The sequence below is a fragment of the Tamandua tetradactyla genome, chromosome 16 (assembly GCF_023851605.1).
Source record: "Tamandua tetradactyla isolate mTamTet1 chromosome 16, mTamTet1.pri, whole genome shotgun sequence".
Taxonomy (NCBI): domain Eukaryota; kingdom Metazoa; phylum Chordata; class Mammalia; order Pilosa; family Myrmecophagidae; genus Tamandua; species Tamandua tetradactyla.
In genome coordinates, this window is record NC_135342.1 from 21,166,229 (window position 1) to 21,191,115 (window position 24,887).

Below are 24,887 nucleotides of genomic sequence, written 5' to 3' on the forward strand. Positions count from 1 at the left end.
GGATCCCTCAGAAGTGGGCTCAAGGACAGCACCTCCCCAGGAGGGAGAAGGGGAAGTCTGGAGGTCTGAGTCAACAGAGCGATGGGAGAGACACTGGAAAGGCAGAGAGGTGGGGGACATAGTGAGAGACAGGGACACTCCTGGGGCAGGAAGAGCAGGGGAGCTGGACGCTGTGCCTGGCAGGCGACCCCAGGCGCCTTCTTCCTTCCTGGGGCACAGGTTCACTTTCGTGGGGGTTGGGGTGTGTGTGGAGCGGAACTGATGCAGAACACCGGGGGTTCCTGATCATGGCAGGAGGGAGGGAGAGGCTCGAGCCCCAGCGGGCCCTGCCCTGGGAGATCCGGAACCTGCGGAGTCCGCGGGCTGCTGCCTGCCCTCCCAGCGCCGCTCAGCTCACCCTCTCAACGTCCACAGTCACCTTCACGCTCCCCTTCCCGCGCCCCCACCCCCGCACTCACCTCCCGCGGCGCTCACACCCTCACACACACACACACACACACACACACACACACACACACACACTTTTTCCTCCCAGTTACCCTGCACCCAGCACCCAAAGGCTCCCGCACCCTCACCCTCAACCCTGGCACAGCTACCTTCCCTCACTCTCTCGCCCTCTCACACAGCGCCCACACCCGCTCCGCCTCATCCGCACCTTCCCGCACCCTCCCAACACCTCGCACACTCACCCCTAGCACGCGGGCACTCTCACACTGGGCTCCTACCCTCACACATCACACCTTCACCCTCCCGCAACACCCACAGCCCTCGCTCTCGCCCCTTCCTTCGGCGCCCTAGTCCACCCGCTCTCGGGCTCCCGCCGCGCCGCACGCGCGCACACAGCCCGGGGCGCCCCCTCCCGCGCCCGCCCGCGCTTGCACCCGCGGCTTCTCGGGTCGCGTCCCCTCTTCCCCCCTCCCCAGGGTCCGGAGGCCTCTCCCCCTCCCCCGCCCCTCTCCCCCCCACCGGCCCCGCCCCGGCCTCCACGCCCCGCCCCCCGGGCGGGCAGGGGGCGGGGCGCGGGGGGCGGGGCGGGCGGCGCGGGCGGTGCAGGTGCCGGGCCGGGAGCGAGCGGCGGCGGTGGCGGCGGCGGCGGCGGCACCACCATGGGCCGGGCCCGGCGCTTCCAGTGGCCGCTGCTGCTGCTGTGGGCGGCAGCAGCGGGGCCAGGTAGGGTTGGGGGCCGGGGCCGGCCGGCCGGGCCGGGGCGGGGGGTGCGCCGCGGTGACAGCCTGGCGGCCGCGGGGCCGCAGAGGCCGAACAATGCGCGCGGGGCCCGGTCGGGCCCCCTCACCGGGACAAAGCGCAGCGCGGGCCGGGAAGCGTGAGCGGGGGAGGGGGCGCGGGTCCGGGCAGCGGTGCCGCAGCCCCCCCACCTCGCACAGGGCCGGATCCCGGCGGGGACAAAGAGCGCGAGAGCCCCCTCCCCAAGCCCGCCTTCCCGGGGCTGGTCCTGCTATCCTTCGGTCCGGTCTCTGCAACCCTCTGTCCGTCCGTCTCTGGGTCCCTCTATCTCTCTCCTTGGCCCCCTCCCCTTGTCCTCTGTCTCTCAGTCCCGAAGTCCTGTGCCTCCCTCTCGCTAGTCCCCTTCCTCCTTGTCCCCCATCTCTCTACCCTGTCTTTGTCCCCTGGTCTCTGTCCCTTTTTACTGGGTCACTCTGCCCCCCATCACCCTCTGTATTCCTCCTTCTCTGTCCCCTGTATTGCTGCCCTCCCTCTGTACCCCCATTCTCCTTCCCTGGCCCTTTCTCCCTGGCCCTCATCTGCCCCATCGTCCTGTCTCTCTGTCCCCCTCTTTCTGTCACCAATTCTCTAGCCTCTTCTTTCCCCTTCTGTCTGTCCCACTGTCTCCCTGTCCTCTGTCTTTCTGCCTCCTCTCTCCTTACAGCCTCCATCCCAAGATTTCTCCTCCCCATCCTTCATTCCCTCCATCACTCTATCCTTCTGTGCCTTGGAGAGGAATTGAGTCTGGCAGGGCATCCAGAATGGCCTGGGGTTGGGGCGGGGTGGGGGGGGATGTCTGTGTGGGGGGGGGACTGGGGAACCTGGCATGTGGCCACGCACGTGGATTCAGCAAATGCCAACCAAACCCTGCCCCTCCCCACCCATTCACAATCCAGGCCACTACTTATAGAGAACCATCACCCCTCCTGAACCACGCATCCAGGGAGCCAGCCACATATGCTTATCATACACTGTGAGAGGCTGGTGACCCCCTAAGATAGGGTGACCCTGAGACTGGGGACAAGGTCAGGAAATGTCACCCCCACACTCACACTCTGACACTGTGTGTGCCTCGAACCTAGCACGGATCACCCCCTCTCTGGTGGGTGAAACCACTGTTGGGAGGAACGGACGACTGGGAGATGGCTCGGCAAAGGCAGGAAGGCTGGACGTTCCGGCGATTTGGAAGAGGAGGGCAGCCAAGTGGCACAGGGCAGGGGGCTGGGTTTGAATCCTGGCTCGTGCCATTTGCCACAGCAGCAAGGGCAAGCACCCTTCTCTCTCTGGGCCTCAGTTTCCCTTTCTGTAAAGTGAGGATGTTGAGCTCAATGACCTGAAAGGGACCTTCAATTCAGACTTTTGTGTGTGTTTACCCCCTGAAGCAAGCATTTCTGGCAAGGTGGGTGCAGTTACACTTTACCTGCTCTGGGGTTTGAGGGTGAGGGGAGAGCCTGCCTCTTCTTAGGACAAGGCAAGGAGCAAAGGTTCCCTCTCATTCTCTACCTCTCTTTCCCCTATAGTCTTCTACAGTCACTTCAGAACTTTCATCATTACTAATTTCATAGATGAGAGCTCTGGTGCCTTAGCTACATTTCCATTGAAATTTATTTTTCTTTATATATATTTTTTCGATCCTAAAAATCAGGCTCGTAGAATTCTGGAACTAGTGAATCCAGTAATCAGAAAACCTGAGGGTATCTTAGAACCTTAATCTCTTTAGGATTCTAGAATCCTAACACCTTTAAAATTCTAGATCCTTGACAGCCAGTTAGCATTTTAGCATCTCTTCCTCTTCAGAATTCTGAAATCTTGACCTCTGGGAGTTCTTGAATCTTGACAAATCTGACATCTAGAATCTTCACAGCTTAAAATCATGGGCCTTTGGTTTCTTGGAATCATAATGTGGTCCAAGATGCCCACTAACCCAGTTCAAGAATCCTTTTTCCAGCACTCCACAGCCCTATCCCTTGTTGTTTTTTTTGTTTTTTTTTTTACATGGGCAGGCACTGGGAATTGAACCTGGGTCCTCTGGCTTGGAAGGCAAGCATTCTTGCCTGCTGAGCCACCATGGCCTTCCCCCCTTGTTTGATTTTTAAAGTCACTGCTTCCCAGCACTTTAATCTTCTCTGTGAACTTTCTCTAAATTACATGGTGTGGGGCTTTACAAGTTGGGAGACAGCCAGGCGTCTTGGGAAGCACTCGGGGCTGGAAGCAAAGGAAACTGGGTCTCAGCCTTGCCCAGGCCTCCTAGTATAATTTTGTGCTGGTCCCTGCCTGCCCCTGAGCCTCACTTTACTTCTCTGTCCAGTAATGGAATCCAAGGTCTCTGAGGGCTGTGGCCGCTTTCCTTTCCACTGGATATCTCTGAATGGCCTTGGATACCAGGTTTTAGGGTTATCAGTGGTCCCCATATTTCCTTCTTCTCTTCCTTTCTCACCTCACTCAGTCCGCAGGAGTGAGGATGGGAGACAGGGTCAATTCGTGCCCCTTCAAAAACTTACAACCTCTTTCGGGATTCATGGATGTGCCGGGAATACCAGACGAGGATGAGACATATATGCCAAAAGGAAGACAGACCGGTGTGCAGGGGATGGAGGCGGGGGAGGGAGCAAGAGATTGATTGACTGCCCAGAGATGAACACAGTCAGAAAGAGAGGCCCACAGGCCAGAAACTGAGTGGAACAGAAAGGAACAGAGGAAACAGATACAAAGAGAGAATAGAGAGGCTGTCAAGAATTGGGGGCCTGATGGAGGGGGGGAGGTTGTTGATCCCGAAAAATGTTTTCCCTCCCAGGGTGACTCACTTTGTCCTGCTGAAGTTCTGACCGGACGCTCTGGGACCAGGGGGACCACCCCCCATTGTGAGTCACCCCAGGGAACAGGTCCGGGAGGCTTCCATCATGACCCCCACCCACCCAAGAGCCGGATGGACGCCTAAGTCCCCGGAGCCTGGGGGTGGGGGTCAAGTGCTGCAATGGATTCCAAGACCTTAGGCGCAGTGGGGCTGGGGACTGGGGTGAGTTAATGTCGTGCGAGCCTGGCCTGTCCCCGTCTTGGGAACACAAAGACAGCTTTCTCTCTTGGTGGTGGCGGGGAATGCCTGGAGACAGTCAGACCTACCAGCGTCCAGTGGCCTGTGGCAGCAGGACCCGCTGGTTCCTGGCTGTGCAGACCCCAGGCCCATAGGCCCCCAGGGAAACAGATCCCCAGGCCCGTGCGCGGGCGCGCGCGCGCACACACACACACACACACACACACACACACACACACACACACACACACACACACACGATGGGGAAGGGGCAGAGGCTGGACTTCTCTGGGTAGGGGGTGAATAGAGGGCCCTGGGGGTAGAGAATTGAACAGTGCAGGCTTGCACCCTTCCTGGAACAGGAATTCTTCGTTGACCCCACACCCAGGGGAACCTCCCGGAGGACCCTCCCACCCCTGGTTGGGCCTGAGGCCTGGAATCCAGGGAGCTCCGAATATCCCAGGAACGTGGGGCCACAGGGGACACTTTGTGTGTGAGGTTGCTGACTCACCCCCACGCCCCCACCTGATTCCTGGGTCTTCAGATGGGGGGGGGGGGCGTCTGGTGCTTGAGGGCTGATGGCCTAAAGTCACAAGTTTCCAGGAGAGGAGGGGCTGGGGTCCACACTCCTGGGTCTGAGGGAGGAGGGAGCTGGGGGCTGAGACTCTTGGAGCTGATGGAGGAGGCGGCTGGGGGTCCAGAGTCCTGGGTCTGAGGGAAGAGGGGCTGGGGGTCCATATTACTAGGTCCTAAGGAAGGAAGGGAGGGAGTACAGACTCCTGGGTCCTGAGAGAGGAAGGGGCTGGGGGTCCCTCTCCAGATTTCCAAGGGAGGAGGGGCTGGGACCCTGACGCCTAGGTCCTGCGAATACAGGCGCCTTCACAAGGCTGAGCTGGGGAAGAATTGACGCTTTGTGTGAGGATGTTCGGACTCCGCCATTGATGGGGGGCTGAGGGGGGTTCGGTCAGGATGCAGGGATGTACCACCTCCCTAGGGGAGGAAGGAGGCATGATGCCACGAGCCCCCTAGGGAGCAGTTATAGAGGGGGTGGCTGTGACCTTCCTGGAACCGTGACCTTGAGACTCCCGTGGGTATTCGCTGACTCAGGACCCAGAAGTGCTCCCCCCACCCCACTAAGTCTCTGTGGAAACATCCACCAGCTGTGGACTCTGGACCCCTGGCTCCTGGGTCTTGAAGGAGGAGGGGGCTGGAGGCCCATATTCCTGGATCTGAGCAGGGAGAAAGCTGTGGACTCTGATTCCTGGGTTTACAGGGAAGAGGCTCCTGAAGACCCGGTCTACTGGGTCCTGATGGAGGAAGGGCTGGGGACCCGGAATTCTGGGTCCTGGGAGAGGATCAGAGAAGTTGGAGGCTGAATTCCTGGGTCTAAGGGAGGGAGAAGTCGTGAACCAGAATCCTGGGTTTTGAAGGGGGAGGGGCCTGGGGCCTGGGGCCTGGACTCCTGGCACCTGAGCTAGGAGCCAGTTGGGGGCTGGATACCTGGGTCTAAGGGAAGAGGGTCTGGATTCCTGGGTCTCTGAATATCACCTGCTCAGCCTCTCTTTCCTAAGCCCTCCCCCGTCCCTTTCTCCAGGCATCATCCCCATGACAACTCCAAGCTGTCAACAGGGTTTAAAGGGCCAGTGCCCCAGTCCCAAAAGCTCAGCCCCCACTGACCAGAAAGTCCCTCCCCCACCACCCCCAACCCCGAAACAAAAGCTCCTAGGACATTAATATTCCAGGCACATTCACTGTTGGTTACTGACTCCTCAGGAGGGGGAGGGAATAGGACAAAAGTACCCCCCCTCACCCTATGTGCACCCTCAGGCAGACAACAGGGGATGAGTTTGGGGGGGGGCAGATTCAGAGGTTCTGAGGGCTCCCAGAAAATTGCGAGTTTCTGCCACTGACTTGCCCTAGGACCCCTGAGCCTCATTCTCCACATCTGTGAAATGGGGGGTCTGGCGTTTTCCTAGTCCCTGGGGCCCAAGATCCATGGATAGACTTCAAGATGTTTTTAAAAGTGCCAGTATGTGCAGGCCAGTTTCCACGTGCATGGGCATGTTTCCCAAGGTTCTAATAAGGACAGCCCCACAAAGAGCTGGCTCCCTGTGTGTCCAGCACAGAGCTAATCCCCATGAGGTAGGTACAGGCATCATCCTCATTTTACAGATGGAATAATGGAGGCTTGTAAAGGTTGGGCCATTTCTCCAAGATCCCACAGATGGCAAGTGATCCAGCAGGGGTGACACCCATTAGGTGGGGAAGATAACAATAATGCTGTGCTTTATAAAGTCCTTGTAAGGCGGAAACAAGATCCTGCCTGATATGTGAGATTCATTCAGCCAGCTGACGTTCACTGAGTACCAGGCATGCTGCTAGGCATCAGCGGGCAGTAGGAAACCCAACAGGTTATACTCTGCCTTCATCGAGCTTATATTCTAGTGATGGGGGACAAACAGACAATAAACAAGTAAGCCAATTAATCAGATAATTTCTGTGAAATTCCCATGGTGGAAAGAAAACATTGGAGATGAAAGAGAAAATGTTCTGGAGGTGAAGGGGCCAAGTATGGGGGTGGGGTGAGGGAAGGCCTCTATAAGGTGGTGTCCACATGAGCAAAGACCCAAATGAGAAGAGCAGGCAACCCTGGGAAGAACATTCCAGACAAAGGGAAGACCAAGTGCAAAGGCCCTGAGGTGGGAGAAAGCTCAGTGGTGTTTGGGGAACCTGGAGTGAAATAAGCAGCCAGAGAGTGATTGGAGCTGCGGCTGGAGAGGTAGGCAGGGGCCAGCCCCATAGCACCTTGAAGGCCCAAGGAAAGAGTTTGGACTTTGTCCTCAGTGTAATGGGCAGCCGTTGGAGGGCTTCAAGCAGAGGAGGGACTGATGTAATGGACCGTTTTGAAAAATCTATCTGGTTGCTGTATGGAGAATGGCCTGGGGGGAGGCAGGCATGGATGCAGAGAGACTTGTGAGCAGGCTCTTGTAGACTTCAGGTTAGAGATGATGTTGCTGGACAAAGGTGAACAGATTTGGGATAAGATTTGGCAGTAGAGTGGACAGATCTTGCTTGTTGGGGATGAGGGAAAGGGAGAAAACTTGGATGATTCCTAGAGCAACCAGTGAATGGTTGTGACATTTATTGAGATTGATAAAACTTGCAGAAGAAGAGATTTGGGGCAAGAATTAGGAAGTCTCTAATCCTTGGGTTGTAGGTTGGACATGTTAAATTCTATATTCTAGGACAAACCCCAAATAGTGGTTTAATTACCCAAAGTAATTCAATGCCCACACTTAAAAGAAGTTCAGAAGTAGAAGTCCAGGGCTGTTATGGTAGCTCCACTACATCACCAGAGACCCAGGTACCTTCTAGTTCATTGTCTTACTATCCTTACGGCCCTTGCCCTCATGGTCCTGGATGGCTGCCAGATGCCAGCCATCCCATCCTAATTCAAAACAGTACAAAAGTGACCTGATGGAAAAAGGACTTTCCCTCTTTCTTTTAAAAAGTCCTCTCAAGATTACCCTGTGACACTTTTGCTTACATCTGATTGGATTAAACTTGATCACATGACCTCACCTAGCTGTACCAGAGGCTGGGAAATATTTCTTTCAGCTGGGCATAGATCCACAGTAAAATACATTCAGGACATTTTTTCTTTCCACTGAGGAGAAAGGGAAGAACGCATGTTGAGGGCAGGCAGCCAGTAGTCTCTACCTCTACCCCCCAGAATTAATTTTTCCCACCCCTCACTCTTCAAGTCACCTATTCCTCTTATAGGGACCATAACACTTTTGATGGAATATTAGAATGATTTGTATCTACTTCCCCATAAATCTCAAAAGCCTGCCAGGGCAAGGACTCCATCTGACTCATCTCTAGGCATCCAGCCCGTGTAAACTTACCAGTTGCTCAGAAAATACTCGAATGAATGAAAGACTCTGAGACAGAATGAAAGAACCACGAGGAGATAGTTATCCATCGTAGAAAGATATATAACTAGATCTGATCATGGCACTTTCCTGCTTCAAACTCCCACTGGTTTTCAGGATAAAAGTGAATCATCTAGCTCGGCATTCAAGGCCCTTTGCAAAAGTTTCCCATATAATAGGATCAGCCTGCCCCCACAGCCCCTCATCAGTGCTGCACACTTCACCCAGACAGCCGGGGGGTGGATGCATATCCAGGTTATGGAGTCAGAGAGCTCTGGATGCAGATTCTGGCGCTTCCACTCTTGGGCTGTGACCTTGGGCAAGTCATTTCATCTCTCTGGGCCTGTTTTTCTCACTTATAAAATGGGGATTGAAAAAAAAGTGGCGATAATTGTACTTACCTTATACAGATATCGTGAAGATTAGATGGAAATTATATAGGAACTATCCCTAGCATGGGGCCTGGTTATTATTTTGTTATTTTGAAGGTAACGATGATGATGATGATGATGATGATGATTAGTCTTGGCTTTGAGCTTTTCCATAGGCTGTTTCCTCTGCTGGAAGCATCCCCTTTTTTATCCCCTACCTTGTTCCTCTGATGGATTAGTCAATCTAGCCCTGAAATCTCAATGGCTTAACTACCTGTATTTCATGCTTATGTCACAGTCATGTGCAGGTCTTGGGTGCAGACTGTCAAGGGCACAGGCTCCTTCCAACTTGTAATCCCACCCTCCTTAGGGTCCTTGAAGTTTTCTCCTTTGACCAGCATGAAGGGCTGTGAGGATGATGAGCCAGGCCAGGCAGAGGTGCTTATCTCTTCTAAGTACATCCACATCAGGCACATGGCCCCACCTATGCTGGAATATGTAGACTAATTGTGTGTTGTATCAGTTAACTTTTACTATGTAACAGACTCCTCAAAATGTAGGGGCTTAATACAACTGCTTTATTTCCTCATGACTCTGGGGGCAAGAGCAGATGCTGCAAGGTCTCTTAAGCCCTAGAGCCAAAACTTGTATATCACTTTTAGCCGACCCAGATCTGAAGGTGCAGAGTGCCTCCTTAATGGGAGAAGCGGCAAAGCTGACTTGCAAAGGGCAAGAATATTGCAGCCATCTTTGCAAATAAGTTATATGTGCCCAGTGTGAAAGATGGGACTTGGTGCATACATGCCAGTCTCCCACACCTGATGAACTCCCATTCACTCTTTAAAACCCAGATCCAAAATAGCTTCCTCCCAGAAACCTTCTCTGACTACCTGCCTCCGCAGGCAGTCCTAGCTTCCTTCCCCTTCCTCTGGGCTCCTGGTGTGCCTGTGCTGCCGCCATTAGAGTGCATACCATTGAATCCTCACTACCGCTCCTTGGAGCAGAGAGCAGTTTTTCTCTATCTCCCGGACTCCAGCCCCACAAGAAATATTAGATTTAATGAGCTGAAGTAGAGGAGAAGCAGAGGGATTGGAGCTTTGGATGGGAGGGAATCAGAGGGAGAAAGAAAAGGTTGAACTGCAGCGCTCAAGGAGTGCCCTAACCTGTCTCTCTGACTACTGATCCAGGGGCAGGACAGGAAGTACAGACAGAGAATGTGACAGTGGCTGAGGGTGGGGTGGCTGAGATCACCTGCCGTCTGCACCAGTATGATGGGTCCATAGTTGTCATTCAGAACCCAGCCCGGCAGACCCTCTTCTTCAATGGCACCCGGGGTAAGTACTGGGAACATAATCCTGAGTTTTGAAGGATGAGAGGCCTGGGGCCTGGACTGCTGTGTCCTGAAAGAGGAGCTGGGAGTCTGGACACCTGGGTCTGCAGGGGGTGGGGGCTGGGCGTCTGGATTACTGCGTCATGAAAGGGAATAGAACTGAGGGTCTGGACTGCTGTGTTCTGAAAGAGGACAGAGCTGGAGTTCTGAACTCCTGCTCCTGTGGGCTGGAGGGCTTGGCTCATATCGGAAGGAAGTAAATGGGTGGGCACTTCAGATTCACATATATAGCTGGAGAAAAGAGGCAGAAGTCTGGACCCTAAGCTCCTGGTAGAAGGGTGGGACTCTCCAGGTCAGGAGTCCAGGAGTTCACCCTTTCCTGTCCACTGTCTCTAGCCTTGAAGGATGAGCGTTTCCAACTAGAGGAATTCTCTCCACGCCGGGTGAGGATCCGACTCTCGGATGCCCGCCTGGAGGACGAGGGAGGCTACTTCTGCCAGCTGTACACGGAGGATACCCATCACCAGATTGCCACGCTCACTGTACTGGGTAACGGCCTCCCCATCCTCCTTCCTCCTCTTTAACCTCCTAGACTGAGACCACCTGACTCTGGCTCTTTTTAACCTCCTGGACATCTGGTGCCAGGACTTATGGCCTTCCTGACCCCTGGTCTCTGTGTCTGACCCCTGCCACCTGGGATCCTGTTTCCCTTTGAGCCCACACATCGGTGCTTCCCAGGGCTCTTCCCCTTACCCCACCCCTCTCCTTGCGGCAGTGGCCCCGGAGAATCCCGTGGTGGAGGTCCGGGAGCAGGCGGTGGAGGGCGGCGAGGTGGAACTCAGCTGCCTGGTTCCGCGGTCCCGCCCGGCTGCGGCACTGCGTTGGTACCGGGACCGCAAGGAGCTGAAAGGTACGGGGGCTGGATGCTGGCGAGGGGCGGGACATGAGGAGGAGGCGGGGTTCCCGGAAGCGGGCCTGAGGAAAGAGGCTGGCTTTGTGTGGGAGGGGCTTGGAGGAAAGTCAGGTTTCCCCAGGGGGCGGGGCTCCAGAAAGAGGCGCGTCCTCTGGGCGGGAGTTTGGGAGAAAGTCAAGATTCCGAGTGGGCGGGACTTGAATGGGGTCGATTCTAAGAGGGGCGGGGCTTGGTGTAAAGGGGAGGGGCTCTTGGAATAGAATCAGGATTCTGAGGAAATGTCAGAATTCGAAGAGGGTGGGGGCTTCGGAAAGATTCTTAAGGGTAGAATTTGAAGAAGAGTCAGGGTTTTTTTTTAAAGGGTGTAGCTTGTATGGGGCTTGAGAGCGTATTAGGAAAGTGGTGAGCTCTGTGTGGACGGGATTGGAGAAAAGCGAACACAGCTGCTGCATGGATTGATAAATGAGAGTGAAAGTGGGAGGTTGTGGGCTTAATTTGGGGAAGGACATGTTTTAGAAGTCAGGAGGCGAGGCCTGTGGGGGTAAAGGGCGGGGCTAGGCAAATAGCTTGCTTTGGCATTGGCTGGGGAGAGGCGGGCGGAGCCAGAATATTGAACAGGCTCTGTCCCCGGGGGGGCGGGGCGTGGCAGGAGTGAGCAGCCGCCAAGAAAATGGCAAGGTGTGGAGTGTGGCGAGCACAGTGCGGTTTCGCGTGGACCGCAAGGACGACGGCGGTATCATCATCTGCGAGGCGCAGAACCAGGCACTGCCCTCCGGACACAGCAAGCAGACGCAGTACGTGCTGGACGTGCAGTGTAAGTGCCCAAAGGGCTGGACCCAGGGGACCCCAACACCAGCCACACCATCAGGAGGGTCTCCAGCCCTGTGTGGTGAGCCGCATGTCCACTCTCCCTGCTCACTTCTGTCCACAGACTCCCCAACGGCCCGGATCCATGCCTCCCAGGCTGTGGTGAGGGAGGGAGACACGCTGGTGCTGACCTGTGCTGTAACGGGAAATCCCAGGTGAGCCCTGGGGCCCTAGACTCTTGGGTCCTGAGGAGAGGGCTGGGGGAGGGGGGGTACACCCGAATCTCAGGCAGAAGGGACCTGGGCGAACAGGGGACAAGAGCCTGATGGAGGAGTCTGGGACTCGAACTCCCGGGTTGAAGGAAGGGGGCCGTGGGGCTCCACTCCTGGATTCTGAAGGTAGATGGAGCTGGGAACCTAGGATTCCTGAGACCCTGATGACACGTGGAAGCTGGGACCGAGGCTGTTGGTTTTCTAGGAAGGAAAAGGCTAGTAAGGATCGTCTTATTTTAGGGTCCCTGCAGGGTGGGAGCTGCATGTCTAGATTCCTGAGAAGTCAGAATTGGGAGCTCACTGACATTTATCCCTAACCAGGCCAAACCAGATCCGCTGGAACCGCGGGAACGAGTCTCTGCCGGAGCGGGCCGAGGCGGTGGGGGAGACGCTTACGTTGCCAGGCCTGGTATCAGCAGACAACGGCACTTACACTTGCGAGACGTCGAACAAGCACGGCCACGCGAGGGCGCTCTACGTGCTCGTGGTCTACGGTGAGGGCTGGCAGGGGCCCGGCCTTCGAAATGGGCCAGCAGGGTTGGAGGGTCCCCAGACCTGCGGTGGCCTTTGAGGAATGGGGCTTGGCAAAGAATGCTTCAGGGGGTTCACAGTTAACGGAGTTCTCAGAGCCAGACTGACTGTCTGGGTTCAAATACGGCCTTGCCGCATCTGAAGATGACTTTATCTGTGCCTTGTTTCCTCACCGGGCAAGTGGAAATGAACAATAGCACCTACTTCATAGGGTTGTTGCGAAGACTATATATAAAGCGGGTGGCATGGTCCCTAGCACATAAGTGTTATGTGTTTAGTTCTGGTTACGGTGGGGGAGCAGTTTTCGAAGTGGTTTTAAATACCTGAAGCGGCAGACTAGGTAGGAAAGGACGTAGACCTGAGAAGCAGAGTCAAAAGAAAAGGGTAAGAAGCAGAGTCAAAAGAAAAGGGATGTGCTGTTTGGATCCTCCTGGGAGAGGGAGAAGAGAAGGCAGGGCGGGATTAACAAAGGGCCTGGGGGTGAGGGGGGGAGCGAGGGGCAGGGTCAGATGGTGTAAAACCCAGTAAAGCATTTCTTGAGGACAAATGGAGCATCTGGGAAGAGTGGAGCCCTGAGAATGGGCCGGGAAGGGGGAGGGGGCCGTTAAGCTTGAGGGGTGAGGATCCGGAAGGAGCGCAGCTAGGTGTGGTGGGCAGAAAGGTTTTAGAGCTTGGCAGTGGTGGGGCGGAGTTGGGATCCTCCTCTGATGTCCGGTCCCACGCCCTTTCCCACTGCAGACCCCGGTGCGGTGGTTGAGGCCCAGACGTCAGTGCCCTACGCCATCGTGGGCGGCATCCTGGCGCTGCTGGTCTTTCTGATAATCTGTGTGCTGGTGGGCATGGTCTGGTGCTCAGTACGGCAGAAAGGTGAGTGGGGGCAGGGCCTAGGGCTCGGATTCCAAAGAGCAGGCACAGAGCCGGGATTATCCAGGGCAGGGCCTGGCTCCGGGATACAAAACCCAGAGAGACCCAAAGCCAAGTTTCAAAGCGGGCGGGCCTTTCTGACATGGACTCTGAAAAGGGGTGAAACTTAAAAGGTCAATTAAGGCCTTGGGGGTATGAATAGCTTATCTCTCCCTAATTGTTGGATTTGTTGGGAGCATGGCAAGGGAATATCACCCCAAAAGAGGATAAAGGGCCAACATTTTCTTCAACTTTTGGAGTGTTCTAATTCTGCTTTTGCCTCTTTCTCTGCCACTGTTTGGCTCTTCCCTGGACTTGACTTCCTCTCTCTGTGTCTTTCGTTTCTCCCTCTTCCTTGGTCTGGTATCTGTCTTGTCTGTCTCCCTCTTCCTGTATACTGCTGTCCAACTTCTGGGTCTGCGTATATGTCCCTTCTGCCTGGGGGTCTGTTGTCCCTCAGGCTCCTATCTGACCCATGAAGCCAGCGGCTTGGATGAGCAGGGAGAAGCAAGAGAAGCCTTCCTCAATGGCAGCGATGGACATAAGAGGAAAGAAGAATTCTTCATCTGACCCCACCCCCACCCCAGGCCTGGGCCTGGGCTGGGGTCCCCCCCTCCCCACTGCCAGCTGCAAGGAACCAGCAAAGACATTCACCAGAGTCTGGGATGGTGGGCTTCCCCCACCACTAACACCTCAGACACTTGGGCAGGGATGGGGGTGTTGGCTGTCTGGGACTCTGCCAGAGCCAGAAGTGAGGGCCCAGAGATCTGGGCCCTGCAGGGGGACAGGGACCAAAGGTCCAGACCCCAGAAGTCCAGGGAGGGCAGTAGGGATTGGGTTGGGGGAAAAGAACTGGGGGAAGGCCAGTGCCCCTAGGCTGCAAAACCAGGTCTTGTGGGGAGGGTGTCAGATTCTGGGAAAGGTGGGGAGGTGGGGGGGGAGGGAAGGGAAGGGAAACAGATTTCTTTGGGGTTTTCAGACCCTATGCCAGCCATTGAAAGAGTTCCACAGAGCTCTGGGCACCTCTTTGCAAAGCCATGTTTGCACGGTGGGGGGAAGGGTGGGGGAGGGCATGGAAACAGGGATCCTGTGTCTTTGTGTCATAACTCTGATGAAGGGCAGTGAGGGAGACAGCCCTAACCCTTTTCTCCAATCCCTCTTCCCCAGGTTTCTGGGTTCCCCTTCCCTTCACCTCCTTTCCCCATCTGTCCCACCGATATTTGTCTTTCTTTCTACCCACTCCTGGGGGGGCCTTCCCGATCTCTCCTCCAGGCCCCCCAGGGAGGGGGAAAGGAGCTTGGGGGTGTGTGTGTGTGCGTTGGTCTCTATGGTTTTATATATAATATATTAAAAAAATCAAAAATCTGTATGAAAAGATCAGATTGCACCCCTCCCCCCATTCCTGGCTTTTGCCCTCTTTTTCTTGTTTTAAAAAACAAAAACAAAACATGTTTTGTACGGGGAGGGGAATGGGGAGGGGGGTTTGGCAATCCCACTAACCACCATTAAACTGAGGAGAGAACAAGTGTTTAGGATGGTTGTGTATCTGTCCCTCTGCCCAGGGCTACACCATGTTGGGAGGGAAACAGACGGAGGGTTGGGTGGAGGGGGGAGAGGGTGAGTCTAATGGCTCACCTCCACCCAACCAAGAAACCTGCCCCACCCTCACCATCCCACTCCCACCAGCACCCTCAACCACTCTTTCAGCTAAATAATCAGTCTTGTCTCTTCAGCTTGAATAACTACTGAGCTACCCTATCCACAGGGCTTGGGCCCTAACACTGGCTTCTTCCCTTCTCTAATGTCAGTCTCCAGGGGAACCTAAATTACTCTTATCTCACCCTTTCCCTGCCCTGCTCAAAATGCTTTCCTAGCTTCCCATCACTTGTGGCTTAAGCCAAAGCCATTTTAGCCTGGCATTCCAAACCTCTCATTCATTCATCTAAGTTTTAGATCAATTATCCTAATTGTAGAGTCTAAAAATATATTGAACCCTTACTGTGTGCCAGTTGCTGCTCAAAGGGCTGGAGATACCCTGGTGAATAAAACAGGCAAATGTTAAGTGTTAAAGACACTAATCTGAAACTTGATCCTTTTCCAGGCATTGAGGACCCAAAGTGGAGTGAATCCATTCTTGCCCTGATGAGATTTTCATGAGGAAAATGGACTAGCAAGGAAATGTGGATAAATACTAAGATAAAATGCAGAGTAAAGGGGTGTGGGTGCTACTTTATTTTAACCCCTGCTTCAACAACCATCAACTCATGGCCAATCCTACTTTACCCATGACCTCACCTACTTACCTCCACACCAGATTGTCCCAAAACAAAGCTGGAGGTTCTAATTTAGAACAGAGAAAGCCTCTCAGATTGACATCTGTGCTCAAATAATGGTGAGCATGAGGGCAGCTATTTGAAGATCAGGAGGAAAAGCATTTTCAGGTAGAGGGAATAGCTAGAGCAAAGGCCTGAGATGGTAAAGAGATTGAGGTGAAGTGGAGATACACAGGAGTGAATAAAAGATGGGTGAGGTCAGAAAGATAAGCAGTTAGACCTGAGGCCAAGATAAGGAGTTTAGATTTTTCTAAGTATAATGGGATACCTTGGAGGGTTTTGAGCTGGAATATGACAATCACTTCTTCCCAGAAGCTCAGAATGCTGCAAAAGCTTCCTATACTCTCAGCATAAAGTCTGTGCTTCATAACATCAGTAGTAGGTGACTTCTCCCCCTCCAACTCTGTGTCCTAGGCATACTAAACTGCTTTAACTTTCTCAATCAAACCACATACTTAAAAAAAAAAAAAAAAAAAAACCTTGGTGTGCCTTTACCCTTGCAAAGTCCTTCAACCCGAAAGACGCCCATTCTAGGTGGGTCCTATTCACGCTTGACTTAAAAATCACTGCCTCCTGGAAAGCCTTCCGGAACCCCAGGCATGGGCAGGCGCCTCCTCTAGCTCCATAACCTCCAGTTTCACCCATTCCAGATGTGACCAGCGTGGTATGGTTGCGATTCGTAGGGGCCGGGTCTGTCCTCAGAAACAGTGTCCGCCAGCATAAGAGATCAATAAATATTTATTTTGGTTTGGTGAGGGCGATTGATAAGGGCCCCAGCCCTTGTGATACCCTCTGCCGATGCAAACCCATCCCCGGACTAAGAATGTTACCTCTTTTGCCGTAGGCTGCAGTTCCCATGCGCACGCGCTCCTACGGAACGCGCGCGGCCCCCTCCCCATATGCTAATCACTGCACTCCCGAGTACTTCCTCTCTGGGGAATATGCAAATCACTCCTGCCTGAGCTGGAGGCCTTCCATTGTCCCGGGCTATGATTATGCAAATGAACAGGCCCAGAGTCCAGGATCCACCCCGAGCTGGCGCCCCCTACTCCTAATTCCCTTCTTATAAGGCTCGTTCCCATACGCACACGCACGCGCATGCCATACAGCTTCTTGTTCCACTGGGCCGCAGACTGTACCACGTTAACCAAACCAGAGAGGGGCGAAGCCTGGAACCCCCTGCGCGGGCCTCACTGATGGCTCGACCCGGATAGCCCCTTCCCACCGTGCGACAGGAATGGTCCAACTCGCCGCGCAAGCGCCGTAGTCCCTGGCGCTCCCTTCTAGCCCGCCTGCAGCGCAGGCGCAAAGCCCGGGCGTGCAGCTGCCACCGCCGAGCGGGAGCGGTGTCCTCCAGTGCCGGTGAGTGTCCGGGGCAGGGATGCGCGGGGCATGCTGGGAAGCGGGCGCTACGGCCCCGCTGCATGATGGGAGTAACGGCCCCCATCACCGAGCAGCTGGCAGGGGTCTTGAGCCGTGATGGCCGAAAGGCGAGACATAGGCTCCCTTTTTCCCTCTTCTGGGGCATCCTGGGAAAACCAGGCGTCCCGCCCTAGAGCATTGTGGGAATCGATTTGCTAGTCGTTATAAATCTGGTGCAACCTGGGAAGTATTATTCTAGTTTACCGAGGGACCCGGTACCATTTGTCACACATCCTCGGCTGAGCATCCTTAAAGTTTGGAGTGCTTCGATGCAGGGCACCATGGAAGGTGGTCGTCATAGAACCGAGGCATCCTGAGAAGAATCGCCCCAGGGCATTGTGGGAATTGGTCTGTATTGTTTCCTGTAAGGTTTTTACTCTGGCTGCCTTGCCCTGGCCTGAAGGAATGGGTGCTTATTGTGTTCACGCAGGGCATTTTGGGATTTGATTGCTATAATGCTCGGGGCATTGTGTGCCTTAAGATAGTAGGGGAACTTCCTTTATTCCCCTCTAAGATAGTGAGCCATTCTGGCTGCCACAAGCTTTTGTAGGAGTGGGCCTCGTGCATCAAGGGATGCTTCCTGAGGTCTAGTGTATTATGGAAGAGGTCCTGTGTGATGTGGGCTTGGGGAAAGGTAGCCTGGGCTGGAGTATTGTCCCACGTAATCTCATAGGAAGTCCTGATTGTTCTTCCAGGTAAAACATAGGTCAGCCAGTTAAATTTAAACTTCAGGTGAACAACGAATAAATTATTTAGAAAAATATGCCCTAACCATTGCAGGAAGCATACATTTATTAAATATTTGTTGCTCATCTTAAATTTAAATTTAAAGAATAGAATTTAAGTTTTTATTTGTTAAGCCCGGGAAGCCTCTCCTGGCAAAGAATCCCAAATTAGATGGGGCCTACAAGCAATAGCGTATCATGAGAACTGGCCTCTGCACAAATATGTATACTCTTTTTTCTTAAAAGACCTGTCCTGGTATCTTCTTTAGGAAACGCCTCTGCTAATGATGCCAGCTCTTCTATGCCCCAGCCTCCTCTTGGCTTCGATCTGAATCTTTTTCTAATTAGTCGTCAGCATTAAACTTGATCTCTGGGCTTTGAGTGGACCATGTCTTTTCCATCATTGTTTCCCCAGTGTCCAGCACAGGCCTGTAAGAGGTGCAGCTGAGGTGGCTAGCCCCTTTACTAACTGGTCCCACAAGGGAGTACAGTGGGAGACAAAAGAATGCTGTGTGTGTGTGTGTATGGGGGTCTTGGTGCTTAAGGAGGAAGAGGAGTTAGGGAAGGCTTCTTGGAAAAGGCAGTATTGGGTCTGGGAAGAAGTACAGAGGTTGAGGTGGGCTTTAAAGGGTGAGTAGGAGTTCTTGAGGCAGATGGGGGAAAGAAGACATTCTAGATAGCAACCACAGGATGTGTTAAGAACCACAGATGTGAAAGGGCCTGTCAGGCGCAATGACAGGTGAGAAGTCGGTAATGAATGAAGTTTATAGAGGAGTGTGGGTAGGAGAAGTCACAGTCAGTGTTCATAGAGTACATCCCATATACTAGCAATTTGTACATATCAACCTGAGTCTTCAAAAATCTTTTCAAGGGAGAAATCATTTTATGAGAAGTGGGATGACATGGCTTTAAATTCAAGATCAGCTACCTATCAGATGGCAGAAAATATTTGTGTATTCTCTCTGCCTCAGTTTCCTCATCTGTACAATGGCAATAATCTGTCAACATGGTTATTAGGAATTATGGAAGTATGGTTATGGAAATCCGTTTCATACAGAGAAAGAAATAGATTAGAGAAGTCATTTGTTTGAAGGAATGCTAACTAGACAGTGGCAGATTTAGGATTCAAACTTGGATACCATCTTGCCAAGGTATATAGAACTGGTGCAGCCTTACCTGTTTTTTAAATATTGAGATCCTTCTGCTGGTTGGTATATCACTGCTACACGAAGTAATCCCTACCTGTTAAATATTTATAATGTCACCCCTCATCACCCCTTTGAGTAAAAACCACAGCCAATCTTGTTGCCCAGATGGGGAACTTAAGGCTACAGAGGGGCAGGGCCTGCAGCCAAAGCCTTATTGGCAGTTAGAGTCAGAGCTGGGGCCATTTTTGCCTTGTCCCTGTTGCTGAGATCACAGTGCTATGTAAAAATTTATTCAGTCACCACAGGTCTTTCTTTCCCCCTGTCCAGTATCCCTCTCCACCTGCCAACATCCTGCATTAGAGAAGAACTTGTGGCCAGAGGTGTGGCTGTAGAGAGCTGACCGGGGAGGTACGCTGCCCAGTTGCTGCTCTGCTCCTATCTCCTGTCTCTTCCTCCCCGGCTATGACAGAGACCCGTGAGCCAGCTGAGACCGGGGGCTATGCCAGCTTGGAAGAAGACGATGAGGACCTCTCCCCAGGTGAGGTGGCCTTCTGGCTGGTGGCATTGGCTTGAATAGCACCCTTGTTTGGAGTTCGGACTGCACTGAGAATTATTGATGGGGAGGAGCTCCCCATCTCACTGGGAGTTCTATTCTGGCTGGGACTCCTTGCCTTGTGAGGGGCTCTCTTCTGTCTGGGTCTTCTGAGGGTTCTAGATTGCCTGTGATCTTTCTCCTTGTTGGGGTTTATAGATTGGCTGCGATCCCTCTCCTTGCTGGGGCTTCTGGATTGACTTTGTTCTCTTTCCTTGCTTGGGCTTCTAGATCGGCTGCGATCTCTCTCCTTGCTGGCATTTCCAGATCGACTGTGATTTCTCTTGTGGGAAGTTCTGGTTTGGCCGCAATCTCTCTCCTTGTTGGGGGTTCCAGATTGGCTGTAACATCTCTTGCGGGGAGTTCTAGATCGACTATGATCTCTTTCCTTATGGGGAGTTCCAGATTGACTGCGATCTCTTTCTTTGCTCAGACTTAAAGACCAGCTTTGACTTCTCCCCTCACTGGGGCTTCTAGACTGACTATGACAGCTTTCCCATCTGGGGGTTCTAGATTGGTCATGACTTCTCCCCTTGCTGCGGGTTCTAGACTGGCTACGACTTTTCATCTGGCTGGGGGTTCCCTTCCGGGCACAACTACTTCCCCTACTGTGAGTTCTTTTCCAACCATTACTTCTCACTCTGCTGTGGGTCCTCTTGCGACTGCGACCTCTCGCCCTTCTAGGGGTTCTAGACCGGCTGTGGCTTCTGGTACTGCTGGGGGTTCTAGACCAGCTGCAGCTTCTGGTTCTGCTGGGGGTTCTAGACCAGCTGTGGCTTCTGGTCCTCCTTGGGGTTCTAGACCGGCTGTGGCTTCTGGTCCTGCTGGGAGTGCTAGACTGGCTGTGGCTTCTGGTCCTGCTGGGGGTTCTAGACCAGCTGTGGCTTCTGGTCCTCCTGGGGGTTCTAGACCAACTATGGCTTCTGGTCCTGCTGGGAGTTCTAGACTGGCTATGGCTTCTTATCCTGCTGGAAATGTCAGCCTGGTTGTAACCCTTGATCCTGCTGGTCACTTCAGTTGGACTGTAACTCCTTCCCCTGTTAGGGGTGATTATCTGACTGTAGCTCTTCACTTTCCTCAATGATGATGGAGAGTCACTGTAATTCTCCTTGACTGAAGCTCTAGTCGGACTGTAACTCTTTGCCCTACTGAGGGCTATAGCCAGCTTGCAACTGCTTCCTACCCCTGAGACCCCGGGTGGACTGTAACTCTTCTCCCTGTTGCTGCTTCCCAGCTGGTTGTCACTCCTTTCCCAGTTATTGGCTCCAGGCCGGCTTTGACTTCGCCCCACACTGTTTCTGTGCCGGGAAATAGGGGTCCTCACCCTGCCCGGCATTCTGGCTCTAGTACCATGAGCTCTCATCCCACTGGGAGTGCTGGCCCTGCTGGGTGACCTCTTGGACTTGTGGCTTCCCCTTCTGCCAGGAGTTCTGCCCCGGCTGTGCGTACCCCGCTGCTGCTGCTGTCTCACCCCACTGGCCTTGCTGGCCTTGCTGGCCCTGGTGTCAGTGCTGGCCCTGCTGGATGTTCTTGCCTTGCTGCGGGCTCGGGTTCTGCTGCCAGGCTGGTGAGAAGGGGGTGCCTTTGTACTTGTCAGTTTGGTAGATTTGGAACTGCTTGGGCTCATGACTGAGTTGGGAGCTCTTGATGGCTGGGTGGATACTGAGGAGCTGTTGGGCATTGCCGATTTGGTGGTTTTCAAGGAGGCAGGAGGCCTGGGGGGCCTGGTGGACACTGGGGCCTTGCTGGGCTTTGAGGATCTTGTAGGTGGAGAAGGCATGGTGGGTGGGAAAGGGCTGGTGGCCCTGGAAGTCATGATGGACATGAAAGACCTGGTAGCTGTATATGCCCACCTCATGGTCTTTCCCAGGCCAACTGGGTGAAGTCATAGTGGGCATTGAAGACCCGGGAGGGTAAGTAGGGTGAAGTCAGAGGTAGGAGGAAAGCGAGGGGAGGGGTCCTGGACCCAGACTGGAGTGTTTTCTCTGTGTTTTACAGCCATTTAGCATATGTCTCCTGCAGCCAACTCATACTCAGACTTGCTGGGGGACTCAGCAATAGGTCAGACGCAGGTCCTGCCTTCAAGGAGTCTCCAGTCTGGCGGGTTAGACCAGAGCCAGACACACTGCCAAGGGTGGTGAGGGTAGGCTACAGGGCCTTACAGGGGCAGGAACAGATCTTTGCTAGCAGAGGAAAAGGATTGCCCCAAGCAGGGAGCAGAGGCCATGGCCTGGAGGAGGTGGACCCAAGGCCCACCTCTGTCTGCTCAACACATATGTCTGGTGCTGGGCAGTGTTAGAAATCCCAAGATCAGTCAGATCTGCCCTTGAGGGTTCCCAGTCTGATGAGGAGACTCACTGAGCCCCAAATGACCACAGTCTCAGGCAATCGGGGCAGAGATGGGTAAATGCCAGGGCAGGGGGATCCAGGGTGTGGGGTACAAGGGAAAAGCCTCTGCCTGGGACCTGGGGACAGCTGGGTTAGTGGCTTCAGAGGATGGAGCTTCATAGAAGATGGACCAAAGACTGAGTTGCCAGGTAGGGGACAACATTACAGGCAAAGGGGTTAACCCATGACAAGGCCTCAGGAACGATTTGTTAAATTGCAGGCGGCAGCAGGACAGAGGCAGCAACAAGTAAGAGTCAGAGAAAGATGCAGGTAGGGACATTCAGCGGACCTTTACAATGCATTATTATGGACATGGTGACGCCAGAAAGCCAACAGTGGGTCAGGTCGGACCAGGTCTGCCCTCCTGGTCTGATGGAGAAAAGACCTGGTCAGAGATGGCCACAGCCTCAAGGACTCAGCACTGGGACAGCAGCAGGGCAGTAGGAAATGTGATGACCTGGAATGAGGCATCTGGGACAGCCTCACCAAAGAGAGCGGCCTCATGCTGTGTCCTAAAGGGTGATGGGGAAAAATAGGGAAGGACATTGCCCACAGATGGAACACCACGTGTAAAGATCTCAGAAAACATTCGTCAAATTGAATGGAGAGATATTTATTCCCCAAATAATGTATTAAACACTTTCTTTGCCCCAGGCACCTTACTAAACATTGAAGACACACCAGTGAATCAAAGTCCCTGTTCTCAGGGACAGGCAATAGACAAACACAAGTAAATGTGGTACACAATGATTTAGAAGATGGAGAAAATAAAGCAGGGGTGTAAGCTCTGTAGGTGAGGGGATGCTGGGTAGACAGGGTGGCCAGGTTGTCACTGAGAAGTTGACACAAGAGCAGAGATCTAGAGGAGGGGAGAGAGTGAGTCTTGGTACATCTGCAGAAAGGGCGGCAAAAGTCTTGTGGCCATTATTTGCCTGGGATGTTGAAGGCCAGCCAGGAGCCTGCTGTCACACAATGTCAGTGAGGAGCCTGATGGCGAGGACAGGAGATGAGGTCAGAGAGACATGCAGGGCCTTGTGGCAACTAGGATGACATGAGCAAGGGCAGGAGCTGTTGGCTGGCTCAGTTTTAATATTTTCCCTTTGGATGTTGGAGAACTGTTGGAAGGGGGGCCAGGATGGTCGGGATGGACTGGTTGCAGTCCTTTGAGATGCTTTTGGCAGGCTGCCACAACCACGCTGAAGAAGCTGGCATTTCCTACACTGCAGTCACCGGCCTCTCTGCTCTAAGTGTGCGCAACCCCCACACCCCCAATAATGACTGCCCATGTTATAGTGTTCTGAAAATTGATTTTTAAATCTCACCCCCCCCCCCCATTTTTAAACCTAAGCTTGTCCTAGACAATAGTATCCCCCAAATCACAGTAATGTCTGTATAAGGGGAAAAAAGCACATATATCAGAATGCACACATATACATTTATGTGTGTTGTAATTTGCTTAAATATGTGTTCAAACGTTGGATTCCCTAAAATGATTCAGTGTAGGCCAGTGCCTACATTTAGCTTTCCCTATTGGAAGCTGTGTGACCGTGGAAGAGTGAATCATCTCACTTGCCAGGACCTCGGTTTCCCCACTTGTCAACTGGGGAAAACAATAGCACTTCCCTAAAAGTTGTCATGAGGCTTAGGTGAAGTCAGCTCTGAAAAAGGTTTAGCTGGGGATGCTGCTGCTGCCTTTGCTTTTCTGACCTCTGCTACTATGACCTTGTCCTTATTGAGCTACAATGACCTTATTCTTATTGAGCCCAAGGTGTGGTTCTTGCAAAACCCTCATTCTTTTGATATGTAGATACTGAGCACTTGCTAGGTGCCTGGCCCTGTCCTGCATGCTGGGGATTCATCTGTGGGGAAGGGGTGTGTGTACAGACTACCCCGTCCATACTGTTGCCAGCTGAATCAAGCTTAGGGAGGGGACAGCAGGCCTGGCCCTTTGTCTTCTGATGCCCTAGTCTTTCTCCATCCACCCCCTTGCCAGGCCCCGAGCATTCCTCTGATTCCGAATACACTCTCTCAGAGCCGGACTCTGAAGAGGAAGAAGATGAAGAGGAGGAGGAGGAAGAGACCACTGACGATCCTGAGTATGACCCTGGCTACAAGGTGAAGCAGCGCCTGGGGAGTGGCCGTGGTGGCCCATCCCGCCGGGCCCCCCGCGCAGCCCAGCCCCCAGGCCCTCCGGCCCAGCCCTGCCAGCTTTGTGGTCGCCCACCCCTTGGGGAGGCTCTACCAGGCACCCCACCTTGCCGGCTCTGCTGCCCTGCTACAGCCTCCCAGGAAGCGCCAGCCTCTGAAGGCAGGGCCCTTGGGGAGGAAGAGGAGGAGGCGCCACGGGCTGGGGAGGGGCGACCAGCTGGGAGGGAAGAAGAGGAAGAAGAGGAGGAGGAGGGCACCTTCCACTGTACAGAGTGTGAGGATTCCTTCGACAACCTGGGGGAGCTGCATGGACACTTTATGCTGCATGCCCGGGGTGAGGTGTAGGCAGAGCCCCCCGCCCAAGGAGCCTGACAGAAGGGGCAGTTGGGGAGGAGGGAGCTCGGGGAACGGAGGTGGCCGCAGTGGTCAAGGGGTGGGGGGGGTGTCGCCAGTCTGTGTTGTTTTAGCAGTAGATGTGTGAAGGCCAGAATAAAAGCCAGATTCTGTGTGTGTCAGTCCAGCGTGTGCTTGGTGTGTGCATGTTTGTATTTATCCTGCCATCCCGCTGGGCACCTGCTCTGGGGAGCCTTAGAACCATCACTGCCAAGATAATTAATGTTTACCGAGTGCTGCTGTTCATTGTGGCTTCCATGGATTCACTTTGAGACATATGGCACCTGTATCATATAGGCAATCTGCACTAACAAGTAGACCCCCAAATGTAAAGGACCCAAAACAACAGAAATTTCTTTGTGCACACAATAGTCTGGAGTGGGTGTTTCAGGTTAGCGAGCAGCTCTCCTCCATATGGCCA

General features: G+C 53.6%; 3 protein-coding genes across 4 annotated transcripts; 2 read left to right on the top strand and 1 right to left on the bottom strand.

Moving 5' to 3' along the window:
- Positions 1-1,070: 1,070 nt before the first annotated feature.
- CADM4 (cell adhesion molecule 4) lies at positions 1,071-14,842 on the top strand. Of its 2 annotated transcripts, XM_077131614.1 has the most exons (9): positions 1,071-1,170; positions 9,749-9,895; positions 10,288-10,440; positions 10,667-10,801; positions 11,454-11,618; positions 11,736-11,826; positions 12,205-12,377; positions 13,153-13,281; positions 13,778-14,842. In XM_077131614.1, exons 1-9 carry the CDS (start codon positions 1,107-1,109, stop codon positions 13,885-13,887), a joined length of 1,167 nt encoding a protein of 388 aa, XP_076987729.1. In that variant the 5' UTR covers positions 1,071-1,106; the 3' UTR covers positions 13,888-14,842. The 2 variants fall into 2 exon arrangements, with proteins under 2 accessions (XP_076987729.1, XP_076987731.1); XM_077131616.1 differs by lacking the exons at positions 1,071-1,170; positions 9,749-9,895 and adding an exon at positions 10,084-10,155.
- A 2,213-nt stretch (positions 14,843-17,055) lies between these two features.
- Positions 17,056-24,588, top strand: ZNF428 (zinc finger protein 428). Its single transcript, XM_077131625.1, has 3 exons — positions 17,056-17,420; positions 19,273-19,483; positions 23,919-24,588. The coding sequence occupies exons 2-3, from the start codon at positions 19,408-19,410 to the stop codon at positions 24,416-24,418; spliced, it is 576 nt and encodes a 191-aa protein (XP_076987740.1). The 5' UTR covers positions 17,056-17,420; positions 19,273-19,407; the 3' UTR covers positions 24,419-24,588.
- Positions 18,362-21,425, bottom strand: SRRM5 (serine/arginine repetitive matrix 5). The gene has a single exon (XM_077131619.1). The coding sequence runs from the start codon at positions 21,393-21,395 to the stop codon at positions 19,443-19,445; it is 1,953 nt and encodes a 650-aa protein (XP_076987734.1). The 5' UTR covers positions 21,396-21,425; the 3' UTR covers positions 18,362-19,442.
- Positions 24,589-24,887: the final 299 nt, after the last annotated feature.